Below are 17,792 nucleotides of genomic sequence, written 5' to 3'. Positions count from 1 at the left end.
GTTTGTCTTCAGTGATTGTGGTGTCTGATAACTGATCCTTTCTTTGCATTTCTTGTAAGTAGGAACAGAGGTTTTTCACGAAAACCAAAGACTTGTGTAGTTTCTGAGAGTTAGGGCCATATATCAGGGCCTTTTTAAGTGTTCCATGAGGGTGAATAAGTTATCTCTGAATTTTACTGCTGGAAAAGACAGCAATCACATACTGAGATCATTTTAATTGGCTTAGATTTGTTCGTTGGCAATGGGGGATATATTTATCCCCCATTGAGATCTAGCATTTTCAAGCTGCTATGGGTTTTCAATCTTTATTAAGTTAAACGTTGGCTAGCAATCTTTCTAGTTAACTAAAATGAGCTGTTAGACCTGGCTTCCTTGATGAATAAACAAGTAGGCTTAAATGATTTTTTTTTTAGTATATTCTGAAGATTGAGAAGTACTGATAATTTTCAAAGGTATACTTCCTGACTTCAAATAATTAGTATGTCTCTGAAGTTGGGTGGCATTAGAGAAGATGTGACACTCGGCACCTGGAAAGACTTACTGCCTTGGAAATTATGGGGGCATCCTGTAGGGTTGCTGTGAGTTGTAATCAACTTGATGGTAGTGGGTTGAAAGTGCTTTGGGACTTGTTTAAAGAGACCTTGACAACAAGAACTTATTTGACTAGAGACTTCTTGCCAAGTTTTATTTATTTTTTATTTTAAAACTTGCTTTTTCCTAACCCTAACCCTTTTGCCAAGTTTTAGTTTATTAACTATTAACATAGTTTAGGGGAGCCCTAGTGGCATAGTGGGTTATACGTTGGGTTGCTAATTCCAGGGTCAGGTGTTTGAAACCACCAGCCATGTCAAGAAGAGACTTTCTACTCATAAAGAGTTGTAGTCTTGACAGGCCACAGCAGGGCAGTTCTAGTCTGCCCTGTAGGGTCACTGTGAATCAGAACTGACTCCATGGCAATGACTTTTAGGGTTTCTTGTGGGTTTTTTAGTTAATATAAGAGGAGTATTTAAACAGTTAATGGGAAAATTGAAAGACAATGGTATTAAAAATTCTTGTTGAAGCCAACTCATATTTGTTCTTCCATCCATTTGTCTCCCTAATATATGTCAGACTTCATTGTTCTTGGCCTAATTGATATTCTATGTTTCTTACCACCATTGTCTTTCATCCTCTCACAATGTTGTTACCTTGTTATTAATTTCTTCTTTACCATTTGTTATTTTGTATAGAATTACTTGTCTTTTATCCATCTCCTTTTGCAGGGTAAGGTCTGTCTTACTCAAAATAATTTCATTACTAAGCAAGACGTGCAATGTGACACTTAATAAGTACTTAGTAAATGTTTAAATGAGTGAATTTCTACATGCGTATATTTAGGTTGGTTGACATTTCGAAAAGTAAGTTCTTTTTAATAGTCCCATTTTGGTGGTACATTTAGCTGGCCATTACCATTTAAGGTGAGAAAGATACTGTAATCTGCTTCTGTAAAAAAGTATAGCCTTAGAAACCTTCTGGGGCTAGTCTTCTTTGTCCTGGAATCTACTTGGCAGCGGTTTTTTGGTTGTTGTTTTTGAGGGGGGAGGATATTTAATTAGAATATCAAAATGGTATTTGCAACTGACAATGTGTATATATCCCCCACATCAGATTCACCCATGAAAATCCTAATTCATGGGAAGAATAAAGTTCTATCTTGAAAAGAATAAAAATACAAATGTCTCTAATGTGTACTATGTAAGAGCTCTGGTGTGTAGGGGTTATGAATTGAGTTATGAGTTAACTACAAGGCAGCAGTTCGAAGTCACCAGGTGCTCCCAGGGAGAAAGATCAGGTTTTCAGCCCCCATAAAAAGTTACACTTTTGGAAATTCACAGGGACACTTCTGTCCTGCCCAATTGGTTCACTATGAGTTGGCATCAGCTTGATGGCAGTGAGTTTGGGTTTTTGTGTGTTATGGATTTTTTTTTTTTTTAATTAGGAGCTCTGGTGGCATAGTGTGCTAATAAGCATTGAGGTGCTAACCCCAAGGTCAGCAGTTTGAACCCACCAGTTGCTCTGAAAGAGAAAAAGGCTGTCTGGTCCAGGAAAGATTTAAAGTTTTGGAACCTTGCATAGGGTCACTGTGAGTAGGCATGGACACAGTGGGTCAAACCTGTTAACCGGTTTCTAGACCTTAATATAGTTATTATATTCTTGGATAAAATCAGCTGTACTTTTACTTCTTTCTAGTACTGTTTTACATGGAATCTTGGAGGTGTGGCTGTATAAGCCTTGGATTGATAACTGAAAGGTTGGTGCTTCAAAATCCACCATCCATTCTGGAGGTGAAAAGATGAGGCTATCTGCTCCCATGAAAATTACAGCCTCAAAAAAAAAAAAAAAGAAAAGAAAATTTCCACCTCGGGAATCTTATATAAGGTTGCTGCGAGTTGGAATTGACTTGGTGACAGTGGGTTTTTTTTGTTGGTCTGATTATAGAGTTAATCCAAACACAGATTTCACAGACTTTTTATTTTCCTCCAGTTTCTTACAAAAAGCATTATTTCATTATAGAAAATAGAGAAAAAAGAACGAAATTGTTTTTATGCTTTCCGGTTTCTCTTGTGTATGAACTTTTTATGTAATTTGAATCAGATGCCACCAACAATTTTTTAACTTGATTTCTCCCATTGATGTTTTATCATAAGCATTTTTTCACATTTGCATATTGCTTTTGTACAGTACCTTGAATGGATATCTCAGAAACAACTGACAATAAGAGAATAGGTACCTTAACTAAGTAATATTTGTATGCAATATATATTTAAAATTTCATAGGTGCTGTCATACTTTTTATATCTGGTTTTATTTCCCTAGAATAGTTTTCCACACTGGGAACTACTGAGTCAAAGAAGAATACCAACATTTAAAATAATTCTAACTATTCAGTAGGATCAGGAGTTGTGTTTTCCTTTTTCCTGTACATAGTAGCAGATGCATTAGTTGTCTGACTTCTGAAGAAGAGTACTCTTCTGATGAAGAGTACGCTAAAGTAAAAGTTAAAGAAAATTAGACCTATATTAAGAAAAACATGAATTTCTCTGAAAGTGGAAAAGGTTGAAAGAATCGTGGCTTATTTACTAAATCAAATGGACTGTAATGGTTTTCCAGTAAAGTATGTCTTGGCTTGGAGCCTAATGTAGACCTTTACTCTTCAGCTTTGGGGTTGGGTATACGTTTGAACTTTTCTGTGGCAGCCTGGCAGCCATGTGCTACAGCTGCAACAAAGATTTCATTAAAGAAGAAAAAGAAAAATTTACGGATTTTATAAATAAGGCTTTTTAATTTTTAAAAGATCATTTTATTGGGGCCATTACAGCTCTTATAACAATCCATACATCAATTGTATCAAGCATTTGTACATATGTTGCCATCATTATTTTCTAAACATTTACTTGAGCCCTTGGTATCAGCTCCTCTTTTTACCCTCCCTCCCTGCCATCCCACCCTTGTGACCCCTTGATAAATTATAATTTATTATTATTTTCATATCCTTCAACAACCACTGTCTCCCTTCCCCAGCAGTATCTCTCCCCCCTCCTCTCCCCACCTTCCCACCACCTTCCCCTGGTATCGCTACTCCTGTTTCTGTTCCTGAGAGGTTTATCTGTCCTTGATTCCGTGGGTCCTGAGCTCTTATCTGTACCTGTGTACATGCTCCTGCCTAGCCCACAATGAAAGGCAGGATTGGGGTCATGATAGTGGGGGGTGAGGAAGGCTCAAGGAACCAGAGGATTTTTGTGTGTTTCTTCAGTACTGTACTTCATCCTGGTCGACTCATCCTTACCTTGCACCCTTCTGTGATGGGATGTCCCATTGTCTACAGATGGATTTTGGGTTTCTGCTCTCACCTCCATCATTCTCAACAGTATGTTTTTTTGTTTGTTTGTTTTGGGTCTTCTGATGAGATGTAAGGCATTTTTAGAGTGGCATTTTTGTTAGCTACCTTCATTCATTCTAATTGATTTTATTGTGCCAGATGTGATTTTTAATTTTTGTTAAAACTTGGAATATCTTAAATTATGCAAGGAGCCCTGGCACTGCTAACCAAACGGTTGACCGTTTGGAGACCTGCCTCAAGTAAAGATTACAGCCTAGAAAATTTTGTGGGGCAGTTCTGTTCTGTCATATGGGTTGCTGACTTGAAAATCAACTTGATGGCACCTAGCAAAAACAGTTGGGCACATGCACATTAGAAAAGTGTATGTGCTGTGATATAGACTTGACTTAGTGGAATTACTGCTGAGTTTTAATTCTACAGGGATACTGTTTGCAGGTTCATGAGTGGCTTTCCTAATTTGATTATGCCCTGATTTGTTGTTAGTTACTGTCAGTAGACTTTGACTCATGGCAGCCTTAAGTACAACAAAACTAAATGTTGCCTGCTTTTATGCCAGTTTCATGATGTTTGATATGTTTGAGCCTATTGCTATGGCTCTTATGTCATCCATTTCATTGAGGGTTTCTCGTTGTTTTCACAGACACTTGCTTTACAAAATAAGAGGTTCTTTTCTAACTATTAGTCTTTCCTCATGATAGATACAGAGTGTTGTTAGGTGCAACTGAGTTGGTTCTGACTCAAAGTGACCCTATGTACGACAGAAGGACAACACTGGAGACATGGTGCGGGAATTGTGTCCAATCTGATCCCACCACACTGGGGCAAAACACTAAGTGTGTGAAACAGAGCAGCAAGGGGAGCAAAACAATGAAGTCCCCGGGGAATACCAAAAAATAGACTTTGGGGCCAGGGAGTAGCAGCACCCCATAGACTCTACCAGAAAACACTCCTAAAGGTCAACAGACCTGAAACTAATTTAGGCTTTTCTCTTTTTTTATCCTTGTTCTTGTTGTTGTTTTTAATGTTTTGTTTCTTTGTTTTGCTTTGTATTGTTTTTGTGCTTATTGTCTCTGCATGTCTATCTAGATAAGATAAGCAGGGCACATGGGGGGGGGGGTTAAGCAGGGGAAAGAAAGGGGGCATCAACCAACCCAGGGATAAGGGAACAATTGATCTAAATCGATGGTAAACAGGGTGTAGGAGGCCTGGTTGGGGTAGATCAAGGGCAATGTAGCCGAGAGGAATTACTGAAACCCGAATGAAGGCTGAACATGGAGAGGGAAATAAAAGGAAATCGAGGAAAGAATTAGAAGGCAAAGGAGGTCTAAATATAGGCATGTACATATATAAATATATTAATATATAAGGACAGGGAAATAGATCTATACATATATTTATTACTATTTAAAAAAATCATTTTATTGGGGGCTCATACAACTCTTATCACAATCCATAGATACATCAATTGTATAAAGCACATTTGTACATTTGTTGCCCTCATCATTCTCAAAACATTTGTTCTCCACTTAAGCCCCTGGCATCAGCTCGTTTTTTCCCTTCCCTCTACACTCCCCCCTCCCTCATGAACCCTTGATAATTTATAAATTATTATTTTGTCATATCTTATACTGTCTGACGTCTCCCTTCACCCACTTTTCTGTTGTCCGTTCCCCAGGGAGGAGGTTATATGTAGATCCCTGTAATCGGTTCCCCATTTCTACCCCACCCTCCCGGTATCGCCACTCTCACTGCCGGTCCTAAAAGGATCATCTGCCCTGGATTCCCTGTGTTTCCAGTTCCTATCTGTACCAGTGTACATCCTCTGGTCTAGCCAGATTTGTAAGGTAAATTGGGATCATGCTGGTGGGGAGGAAGCATTAAAGAGCTAGAGGAAAGTTGTATGTTTCAACGGTGCTATACTGCATCCTGACTGGCTCAACTCCTCCCCGCAACCCTTCGGTAAGGGGATGTCCAGTTGCCTACAGATGGGCTTTGGGTCTCTACTCAGCACTCTCCCTCATTCACAATAATACGATTTTTTTGTTCTTTGGTGCCTGATGTCTGATACCTGATCCCTTCGACACCTGATCACACAGGCTGTGTGCTTCTTCCATGTGGGCTTTGTTGCTTCTGAGTTAGATGGACGCTTGTTTACCTTTAAGTCTTTAAGACCCCAGACGCTATATCTTTTGATAGCCAGGCACCATCAGCTTTCTTTGCCACGTTTACTTATGCACCCATTGTTTTCAGTGATCGTATCGGGAGGTGAGCACACAGTGATAGGATTTTTTTGTTCTTTGATGCCTGATAATATCCCTTTGGCACCTCGTGATCACACAGGCTGGTATGCTTCTTCCATGTGGGCTTTGGTACTTTTCAGCTAGATGGCCGCTTGTCAAGTGTGTAAGACCCTAGATGCTATATCTTTTTATAGCCAGGCTATATCAGCTTTCTTCACCACATTTGCTTATGCACCCGCTTTATTGTGTCGGGAAGGAAAGCATCATGGAATTCCAGTTTAATAGAACAAAGTATTCTTGTTTTAAGGGAGTCTATGTACATATATTTATATGTTAAGTATTAAGGTAGCAGAGGGGCATTGGACCTCTACTCAAGTACTTCCTCAACTCAAAACAAAATCACGTAGTCAAAGTCTTGCTCTTTACTGAGGAGCATTCTGGTTGTTGGTTGTTTTGGCAGTCCACAGCATAATTAGTTATTTATAAAGTGAGCCTAGTAATTCATGATTGTTATTAACACCTAATAGTAACTTAAGATAGGTATCAGTATAGTGTCATTGTTAAAAGCCCATTTTTTTTCCTCCAGAAAATGGTTTTTTAACCTAACCAAGGATCAAAAACTTGTAAATCTCTTCCATTCTAAAGTATATTAATTGCTATATTTAAGCATAAAAGGATTCCCATAAACTTTGCTATCACAAATAGCTAACACATTAAAAGTTCTATTTTGGGGTAAAAGAAGTAAGAATTGATATCGGGAGGGTGGGTTTTGTCTTATCTATCAAAAAACTCAGTTGTGCTTGCTTTTTTGTGGTAACACTTCTGGTTGGGCTACTAGCCGCATCAGTACATTAGCTACAGAATCGTAATCGTCAGTTTTTAAAGATTATATCCTAAGGTCATTACGTTGAAAGACTTAAGTACAAACATAGTAAAGACTTTGAAAATCACAGCACAAAACTCCCTAATACTTTTTAAGTATCACCACTGGACCCTTTAGGACAGCGGTTCTCAGCCTGTGGGCCAAGCCACTCTTTCACAAGGGTCACCTGAATTATAACAGTAGCAAAATTAGTTACGATGTAGCAACAAAAATAGTTTTATGGTTGTGTGTGTGAGGGTTGCAGCATTCAGAAGGTTGAGAACCACTGGTTTAGAACATAGAATTTGTGGGTTTCCAAGACAGTAACTCCTTATAGGAATAGAAAGTGTCATCTTTCTCCCTCTGAGTGACTGGTGGACTCAGTCTGCTGACCTTATGGTTAGCATGCTGTGTCACCAGAGCTCCTCCTTCAAATAAAAAAAACAAAAACAAATTCATTGCCATCAAGTCAGTGGCAACTCATAGCGAATCTGTAGAGCAGGGTAGAACTAACTGCCCTTATGATTTTCTGAGATTAACTTTACAGGAGTAGAAAATAGAATATTTTGTAGTTATATGTCGTTGAAGTGCCATTGAGTCATTTCCAACTGAGAGCTCGCCTATGTACAAGAGGCTGAAGCACTGCCAAGTCCTACAGCATCCTCATCATCATTCTTATATTTGAGGCCATTGTTGCAGCCACAGTGTCATTCTATTTCATTGAAGGTGGACCTCTTTTTCACTGGGCCTCTACAAAGCATGATGCCCTTTCCTTGGGATAGGTCCCTATAAAATACAGGAGAGTAAGTCTTACCATCCTTATTTCTAAGGAGCAAATCACACTATCCAAGACAGATTGATTGGTTCTCTGGCAGTCTGTGGTAGATTGATTATTTTTTTTACCAACAGCATAATCCAAAGGCATCAATTCTCTGATCTTCCTTTTTTATCGTCTAGCCTTTCCATGCAGATTTGCTCAGTGCAGTGTGTCATTTGATTCCTTGACTGCTGTTTGCATTGGCATTGGTTATGTATCCAAGTAAAAAGAAATCCTTGACAACTTGAATCTCATTTCTCAGTTTATCAAAGTGTTTATTTGTTCAATTATGAAGATTTTTATTTTCTTTTTGCTGAGGTATAATCCATATTAAAAACTGTAATCTTTGATCTTCCATCACTAAATGCTTTAACTCCTCTGGACTTTCAGCAAGCAAGGTTGTATAGTCTGTATATTGCAGGTTCTTAGTTATTTTTCCTTTAACCGTTCTGTCTTGTTCTGTTTCGCAAAGTCCAACTCTCGATCAACATACAAATTGAATATTATTTGTTAAGCGCTATTGAGTTTGTTCTGATTCATAGCAAGCCGTGCGTACAACAGAACAAAGTGCTGCCCAGTCCCTTCACCATCTTCACAATTGTTACAGTTGAGCCCATTGCTGCAGTCACTATGTCAGTTCATTTCCTTGAGGGTCGTCTTCGCTTTTTCTGCCCTTCCACTTTACCAAGCATGATGTCCTTTTCCAGAGACTGTTCTCTGCTGATAACATGTCCAAAATACGTGAAATGAAGTCTGGCCATCTTTGCTTCTAAGTAACCTTCCTGGCTGTACTACTTATAAGATAGACTTGTTTGTTCTTTTGGCAGTCCATAGTATGTCCAGTGTTCTTTGCCAGCGCCATAATTTAAATGCATTCATTTTTCTTAGGTCTTCCAATGTTCAACTTCCACATGCCTGTGAAGCAATTAAAAATACTATTGCTTGAGTCAGGTGCACCTTAGTCCTCTAAGAGACATCTTTGCTTTTCACCACTTTAAAAAGTTCTTCTGCAGCAGATACAGATTGATGCATACCTTTACTGATTTTAAACCATACAGCAATCTCTTGTTCTGTTCTGATTTGTCTCTTGGTCTATGAACAAGTTCTCCATGAGCATACTTAAATGTTCTGGAATTTCTGTCTTTGAAATGTTACCCATTGTTATGGTCTACACAGTTGAATGAATACCTTTGCTTACTCAGGAATACATCTGTCTGCTATTCTTTTCACTCAAGATCCATCACAATGTTAACATTGATAGCCTCTTTGTAGCTTCTCTCTTTTTCTCCTCATTTTCCAAACTGTTGTTTATTTAGTAAACATTTGCTTCATAGCCAACACTGTGTATGTATGCTGGCAATACAGAAAAGGCAATAAAGTTCCCTTTGGGTTTTAGGGTCCCAAATAGACTGGCATAAAGAATGTGTAAGAGTAGGTTCATTGAAATAATTTCTTAGCTTGCTGGGGTAATCGCATAATACACTAGATGCTTAGATAGGATAGTGAAAGTAGAAATGGAGAAACATGGATGGGTTCAAGACCTACTACAGTAGAATAGGTTTATGTGATGTTTCAGATAGAAAGAGCAAGCAGGTAATGCTGATTCATACTCCAGACAACTATATGGTGGTCTGTATATTTATTGAGAGAGAGAACACAAGAAGTGGGCTGTAGCTTGGGAAGTAGGCAGGTCATGAGTTGTTTTTCACTTTTTAAATGCCTTTGAGACAAATTCATGGAAATTTCAGGTTGGGAGAGAGTGAATCTGGTGCTTAATTTATCAGATTGCTGTTCTGTATGGATCTGGAGGTTATTCATCCTTGAAGGCATGAACATGGGATGAAAAGAAATGCCAAGTTGAGTGTCCAAAACCTTTCGTGAATGAGGAAGTTAGATGGCATTTGTTAGGTGTCACGATGAAGAGGGTGGATAAGGGAGGGAAATGGTATAGACCTCATAAGACAAGAGGTAGTAATGATCTGGGAGTGGCAATGAGAAGGAAAGGCTCTCTTCTCTATCCTAGAGTACCCTGGATAAGAAGGACTGTAACTATGCTCTGCAAGTGCAAATGGCTTGCCTTTGACTACTAAGTGATGAAGAACAGGCCTGGCTTGTTATTACAGAGCAGAACTGCTCCATAGATGGCAAAGTTCGGTAAGCATTGGACTTCTAACTAGGAGACCAGGGGCTCAGACCCACCACCTTCTCTACAGAAGAAAGATTAGGCTATCTGCTCTCAATGATTTACAGTCTTGGAGCACTAATAGTTGAAATCTACTTGATTGAAAAAAAGAAAAAGCCAAACTCACTGCCATTAAGTTGATGCTGAATTGTAACAAACCCTGTAGAACAGGGTAGACCTGTCCCTGCAGTTTTCTGAGACAATCATTCTTTACAGGAGTAGAGCGCCCCCTGTGTGTTTCTCCCATGGAGTGTCGATTTTGAACTGCTGGCCTTGGGGTGGCTTTTAAAAAAAATCATTTTACTGGGAGCTCGTACAATTCTTATCACAATCCATCCATCCATTCTGTCAAGCACATAATGTACATTTGTTGCCATCATCATTCTCAAAACATTCGTCTTCTACTTGAACCCTTTGTAGCTTCTCTTTTGCATCCAGCTTGAACTTCTAGAAGTTACTTGTTGATGTACTACTGCAACCATTTCTTTCTTAATTTCTGCACAACTTTACTTTTGCATGTGAGATTAATGCTATTTGATAATTTTCCAATTCTGTTAGATTAACTTTCTTTGTAATGGGCATGAATATGGATTGCTTCCAGATTATTGATCAAATAACTATTTTCCAAATTTCTTGGCATAAATGAGTAGGTACTGCCAGTGTTTGTGAAAACATCTCAATTTATATTACATCAATTCCTAGAGCCTTTTTAAGCTAATACTGTCAGTACAGCTTCAACTTTCTCCTATTGCTTGATCAAATGCTTTCGCTTAAGATTCAACATTGACCAATTGCATTAAATGGCTTAGGATGGCCATATTGGAACTCCTCAGACTTTCCTATTGCCATGGTGAGGCAGGGGTCAGATATGCCTCCATGCTCTATCCTCCTTTACCTAATCTGACACGAACTGTTCCTCACACACCACTCTACATCTATGCTGGGTTCAGTAATATGTTGTAGTGGCCACACAAAACTCACACAATTAAGGGGGTTTACTAGGGAAGTTAATTGGCTGGGGTCATTAATTTGTTTCAGTGACCACCGAACTCACAGACAATACTCACAATTAATGGGGTTTATTTGGGAAGTTAATAGGTTACCACAGGTCAGGACCAGTAGACAGTTAAGGTACAGTCCTTGGTCCACAACAGCACTTCTCTTTAGCTAGCCAATTAGTGTCTCTCTCTGATCCTCAGCCTCTTAGATATAGAGTCCCTTGGCCTCTGCCTTCAGTGAATGAGAAAGCCCACATGTTGCTCAGTTTCATGTCCCAGTCTGGCTGCTGGCTCTTGCTCAGACCTGTAGTCTCCTCTCTGTGCCACAGACTCTATTCGTAACTCCCCACACTTCAGACAGATCTGGAACAGGCCCTTCTGAGGATCCTGGGATTTCTCTTCCTTTCTCTCAGATGGCTCTTACGCACAGAGGAATGGCTTTGATGGAGGAATGGCTTTTACATTTTAGCCAATGATATTCCCAAGGAAGACGAAGGATATTAACTCCCACCTTCTACTAAGGTCATGATTTAACCCACTTTAATCCCCTCTGTTTGTAAAGCAGAGAACTCCCATCTAGAATTATGGTACATCACATAAGAGAGGGCAATACTGACTATATATCACCAGTCCTTTTTGGTAGTGACTCTTTCATTTTCATTTGATGCTTCCTACATTAAAACATGTGCTTTTGAATGTAAAGATGCTTTTGTATTGGGGGCAGAAATCTGGGATCATTCTTTTTCTTGGTGTTTACCCTTTCTGTACTTTGCTGTAACTGTGAATCTTGTTTTAAAGCATTATCACATCAATGTGTATTTCTTGAGAAGGAGCCTATCTCTGCAGTTCTTTTCATAGTTTGAGGACTAAATGTATTATTCCTACTCAGGAGCCTTGGTGGTGTAGTGGTTATGCTTTGGGCTGCGATCTGAAAGGTCAGCAGTATGGAATTACCAGCAGCTCTTGGGGAGAGTGATGAAGCTTTCACTCTTAAACAGTCAGTCTTGGACACTCGAGGCTGTTTCTCCACTGCCCTATAGGGTAACTATGAGTTGGACTTAACTGAGTGGCAGTGAGTTTTGGTTTGTATTGTTGCTACTCACTTCCATCCCATTGAAACTCCTGTAGCTTTCAGAGCCTCTTTAGAGTAGAAAGCCTCCATTTTTTTCTCCTGTGGAACATTTGATTGTTACAAACTGCTGACCAGTGTATAACCACATTGTCACCATTAGATGCCTGGATTTGCTTAGTGCACGCCACATAACCAGTATTCTGATTGTTTTTCTGTTTCTTACTGGAAACTTCGTATCTTTGCCCAGCTTTATAGCTATTAGGTCATGAGAATCCTTGAAAGTTCTGATCACACTAGAGAATAAAATATCTTCCTGCCATTCTTACTTATTTTAAAAAAATATTCTCAGTGCCAAAATCTCCTCCTTACCCAGGAACTGGAAATTCTAGTTCTAAGTAAATATAGAAGTGGTGTGTGTTTGTTTTTGGTTTTGCTTTTTCCCTGCATATAAATGTTAATTAGAACAACACTGATTAAATTTCCTATTGTTCTCAGGGTGAATTTAAGATTCTACCTTTCCATTTATAGATTATAAATATACAATAGACAGAGTGGATATAGCAGATGTAACTTTTTTTCATGTATATCTAATTTAGGAGTTTGCCATTGAACTTATTAAATGACTTACTGTAATATTCTAAAATGTAATTTGTATTTTTTGCATAACAAATCTTTATACTATCTCCTAGTACATTTTGACCGATGATTGTAATTTCTTTTTTTAAGTAGCCTTGTAAAAAGTTGACAGTCATTGAAATGGGTTCTTTTAGGAAATGGAGGAAAGAACTAGGAGGCAAAGGGCATTTACAGAGGTCTAAATACAGGAGTTTACATATGTAAATATATTTGATTATACAGTAAGGATATAGATCTGTGTACATATATTTATAGGTTTAGTATTAAGATAGCAGACGAGGAGAGGAAATATTTTTAGAATGATGAGGGTAATGAACGTACAAATGCGCTTTACACAATTGATGTGTGTATGGATTGTGATAAGAGTTGTATGTGCCCCTAATAAAATGATTTAAAAAAAAGATACCAGACCGACATTGGGTCTCTACTCAAGTACTCCCTCAACACAAAAACACTTTGTTCTAATAACCTTCCCGACACGATTATTGAAGACAAAATGGATGCATAAACAAATGTGGTTCAGAAAGCTGATGGTGCCTGGCTATCAAAAGATACAGCATCTAGGGTCTTAAAGCCTTGAAGATAAACAAGCGGCTCTCTAGCTGAGAAGCAAAAAAGCCCACATGGAAGAAGCACACCACACTGTGTGATAATGAGGTGTTGATAGGATCAGGTATCAGGCATGAAAGACCCAGAGTAAAAAATTCTATCATGTAAATGAGGGGGATTGCCGAGTCGAGACATAAAGCCCTTTGTAGACAATTGGACATCCCCTTACAGAAGGGTCACAAGGAAGAGATAAGCCAGTCAGGGTATAGTATAGCACCGTTGAAACATACAACTTTCCTCTAGTTCCTTAATGCTTCTCACCCCCCCCCTCCCTCCCCACTACCATGACCCCATTCTACCTTATAGATGCTTAGACCAGAGCATGTGCACGGGTACAGATAAGAGCTGGAAACACAGGAATCCAGGACCTGTAAAACCCTCAGGACCCATATTGAGAGTAGTGATACCAGGAAGGAGAAGGTGGGAGGAGAAAGGGGGAACCACCTCCTCCCAGGGGGACAGACAACAGGAAACTGGGTGAAGGGAGACATCGGTCAGTGTAAGACATGAAATAATAATAATTTATAAATTATCAAGGGTTCAGGACGGAGGGGGGTTGGGGAAGGGACAGAAAAAATGAGTTGATACCAAGGGCTCAAGTAAAAAGAAAATGTTTTGAGAATGATGATGGCAACAAATGTACAAATGTGCTTGACACAATGAATGGATATGGATTGTGATGAGTCGTACAAGTCCCCAATAAAGTGATTAAAAAGAAAAAGTTCACAGAGCATCCGTTCTGACAGCACTAGGAGGAATGCAGACACCACTCAACCTCTCTGGCCTCCATTGTAAGATAAGATCATCACCCATTAGCTTGGGGTCTTTGTGCTAGTTTTGAACTGTCAGATCCTCAGAGAGCGTCTAGTTGGTCCTTGGCTGAATTCATGGATGAAATGTGTTTCTATTATCGTGGTGCCTGTAACTTTTCTTCTGTCATGATATACTTATGTAATAAAAATCAGGTACCTGATCATTGGTGTCTTTTCAAAACATCAAAAACAAAGCAAAAAACCCCCAGAAATGCTCTCTTTTAGAGTTTTGGGCATAAAATCAATAATGATTTTTAATGAAATCAGCCTTTCCCACAAAAATGGCCTATGTTGGCAATAGAAAAGAGATTATTGAATTATCAACTTGCAAAGTGTAGCATACAAGGAATTGAGGCTCTATTGTTGATTGGAGAGCACTGGTTGCATAATGGGTTAAATGTTGAGCTGCTAAGTGTAAGGTCAGTTCAAAACCACCAGCCATGATAATAGGAGAAAGATAACCTTTGTACTTCATAAAGAATTACAATCTCTGAAACCCCTAGGGCAGTTCTACTCTGTCCAATAAGGTTGGAATCAGCTTTATGGCAATGAGTTTGAGTTTTTTGGAGTGTTCCTTGAATTTTCTTTTGCTTACTAATCTCATAAAATTGTTCAGTATATGATTGATAATCAAGAGCCAAACTTCTTTAATTATCTAGTTGATAGTGAAAGCCAAAGGTTATGGCATTAGATTCATTGTTTGATAGTGTTTTTTATTGGGACAGGATCACATTACTTACATGTTTTCATTTACTATCTGCGCATTCACAGTAACCCTATGTATTACTTAACTGTGCCTTCACAGAGAGATCTAGAGTAGTGTTTCCCAAAGTGAATGATCCAGGAGGTTTGCAAAAGCAGATACCTGTATTTTATCCTGGATTATGGCCTATAGTACAGATTGTTTGGGGTTGTTTTTTGGAAAGTATATTTTTACTAATCTATAAAGATATTAATATCAATTGTTACAAAAAGGTAGAAACAAAATGGAGAAAACCGTTTAATAAGGACATGGCCGTGAGAAAAAGGGAAGAAAAACTTTGGAATTTGACATCAACAAGTATAACTCCGAAAGAGAAGGTTAATCTCTAATGGAAATGAAATAATATTTTCTAGCTTCTTCATTGCCTTTGATCCCTCGATGGCCAGGAACGTGTTGCCACTGAAAAATCAATCTTCTCAAAATCACTTCTGCAGTTACCACCAGCATAATGGCTGAAGTGTGTTCTCTGCCCCAGCCAAAATCCTGCCCTCTTAGGACTCTGGAACTCATGTCAGATTTTCCACCAAGGTCAACGGCTTCCTTAGTCCTTGTGGTCTTCAATTCAGTACAATTTTTTTTAATTGCCATCGGCACTCAGTCATTTTTTCCCCCTGAAAAGAGAGTAGGTAGATAAGTAAGTTTGGTAACAGATGATCAAGAGTATAAAAAATATGTATTTAAAACATGAAAACTCTGTATGACATGGATAAAAGTTAAGGGTGACAGATTTTGCTGTAAGTCAGGAGTTGATAACTCAAGGATCATGTGATGTCCTGGCATAGAAAATAGTTTTCTGTGTCAAGGTCAGGCTACTACTGACTGAAAAAAACATGTGAAGTAGATAAAAGATGATGTCTGCCATCCTCCTACAACTTTACTTCTATTCTTACCCCCTATTCTTATCTGCACATTCTTTATTTACGGCACAGTCCCTCTTGTGTTCTTCTTTTTAACAAGATCCTTACGGTACTCATTTAGTAGATTAATGGTGGGGTGCAATGTCAACTTTGAGTGGTGGGGGGGGTCTCAGTGGGGGCAAGGGTGGGTCAGGGACAGAAGAGAGAGGAGAGCTGTCCCATCACTCCCCTCTTCCTCACTGGAGCAGCTGTCATTATTCTGACAGTGCTTCTGCAGGTTGGGAGTCTGAAAGCAACTTTGAGGTTAGTTGTCTCCTGTTTCCTTTACCATTCCCAGAACAAATAAGTGTAGATTTTTGTACACCAGGACCTTAGTATAATTAAACCACAAAATGGGAATCAATGATCTATTTTGTAGAAATAAACAGGAGAATCTCCCCTTGAGTTTATGCCATTTGCAATAGTTAATCTATGTGTGCAGTCACTTTTTAAAATAAAAAATCTTTACCTTTTGCTTTCCAGAATAGAGATGACTTAATAACACCATATATATATATTTTTTAAGTTTTGTTTTCTCTTTGTCTAACTAGATGTGATGCTGACCCATCAGCCTTAGCCAACTATGTTGTTGCACTGGTCAAGAAGGACAAACCTGAGAAAGAATTGAAAGCCTTTTGTGCCGATCAGCTTGATGTCTTTTTACAAAAAGGTAATTATTACAGCCTTTTAACTAAATATTTAAACATTTTACATTTAAAACTTCCTAGTAAAGTCTTGAAAGGTAACTAGCAGAATGTGGAAATTAGTAAATAATATCATTAATGTCACATGCAAATAAAATTTTGCTGAAGATCATTCAAAAAATATTGTAGCAGTAGTACATTGACAGGGAGCTGACAGAAAGTCAAGCCAATTCAGAAAAGAATTTGGCACAAGGGACGTCATTGCTGACATTAGATGTATTTTGGTGCAAAACAGAAGACTAAAAAGATGTTTACTTGTGTTTTATTGACTACGCAAAAGGCATTCGAATGTATAAATTATAACAAACTATGGATAACATTGTGAAGAATGGAAATTGCAGTGGGACAATTTTCTGCACAGTACCTCTTTGTACAGTGTTCAAGAGCAAAGGTTTCACATTGAGGAATAAGGTGGACCTGACCCAAGCCATAGTGTCTTCACTAGTTTCATGTGCATGTGAAAGCTGTACAGTGAAGAAGACTTGAGAGTTGATACTCGAATTGTGGTGTTGGTAAAGAATATTGAACGGACTGCTAAAAGAACAAGCAGATCTGTCTTTGGCAGCATACAGCCAGATGCTTCTTAAAAGTCAGGGTGGTGAGATTTTGTCTAACAGGCTCTGGGCATATTTTCATGAGTGCCCGATCCCTTGAAAAGGACATTATGATTGATAAATAAAATAAAGTCAGGGAAAATGAGAAAGATTCTCAATGAGGATGGATTGACCAGTGGGCCACAATGGGCTCCAACATTGCAACAGTTCTGAGGATGGTGTAATACAGGGCAGTGTTTTCTGTTGTACATAGGGCTGCTTTGAGTTGGGACTGACTCAACTGAGCCTAAAAACAACAGTAAAATCTTGAAGTTACAAACAACATTGATAGGAAAGGAAAGAGAGGTCCAGGGTCTTTTGAATACTTAATATGTGCTTTAGCAGACTGTTTTTTCCCCCTCCACATTACTCTCTTCCTTCCATTTCCTTTTCCCTTTGCCTGTGCTGAGGCAGTGCCAGCTCAAATACTTTTTAAATGATTGAGTTCTTGGCAGTTTGAAATACAGTCTACTTGATGGTTGAGAGGTAAGAGCTTAAGATAACAATGCTGTTTGTTAGGATAACAAGCCCACCTCTTGATAGCCTTCATGTGGTGGGCATAATCCTTTTTTCTTTGTACATTTAACTTCCCATTTTACCAAAGTCCTTTCCATAGTCTTCAGAGTTTATTTGAGGCGCCCCCTGCTGCCTCTCTGATTTCATGTCCTGTCACGTACCTGTATAGCACTTTGCCACATTCACCACCTTGCTGTTCTTTGAATATGGCA

At 38.7% G+C, this 17,792-nt stretch overlaps 1 protein-coding gene across 1 annotated transcript in view; it reads left to right on the top strand.

Moving 5' to 3' along the window:
- The window catches only part of RBM27 (RNA binding motif protein 27), a 100,351-nt gene that overhangs the window by 8,797 nt on the left and 73,762 nt on the right, over positions 1-17,792 (top strand). The window contains exon 2 of the mRNA XM_045284723.1: positions 16,319-16,437. Coding sequence (XP_045140658.1) covers positions 16,319-16,437 — 119 coding nt within the window. The remainder of the gene's footprint in view (positions 1-16,318; positions 16,438-17,792) is intronic.

Source organism: Echinops telfairi, unplaced genomic scaffold (assembly GCF_000313985.2).
Source record: "Echinops telfairi isolate 266 unplaced genomic scaffold, ASM31398v2 ScPeMD7_7469;HRSCAF=8507_0, whole genome shotgun sequence".
In the NCBI taxonomy this organism is placed as follows: domain Eukaryota; kingdom Metazoa; phylum Chordata; class Mammalia; order Afrosoricida; family Tenrecidae; genus Echinops; species Echinops telfairi.
This window is presented reverse-complemented; position numbering and strand designations above follow the sequence as displayed.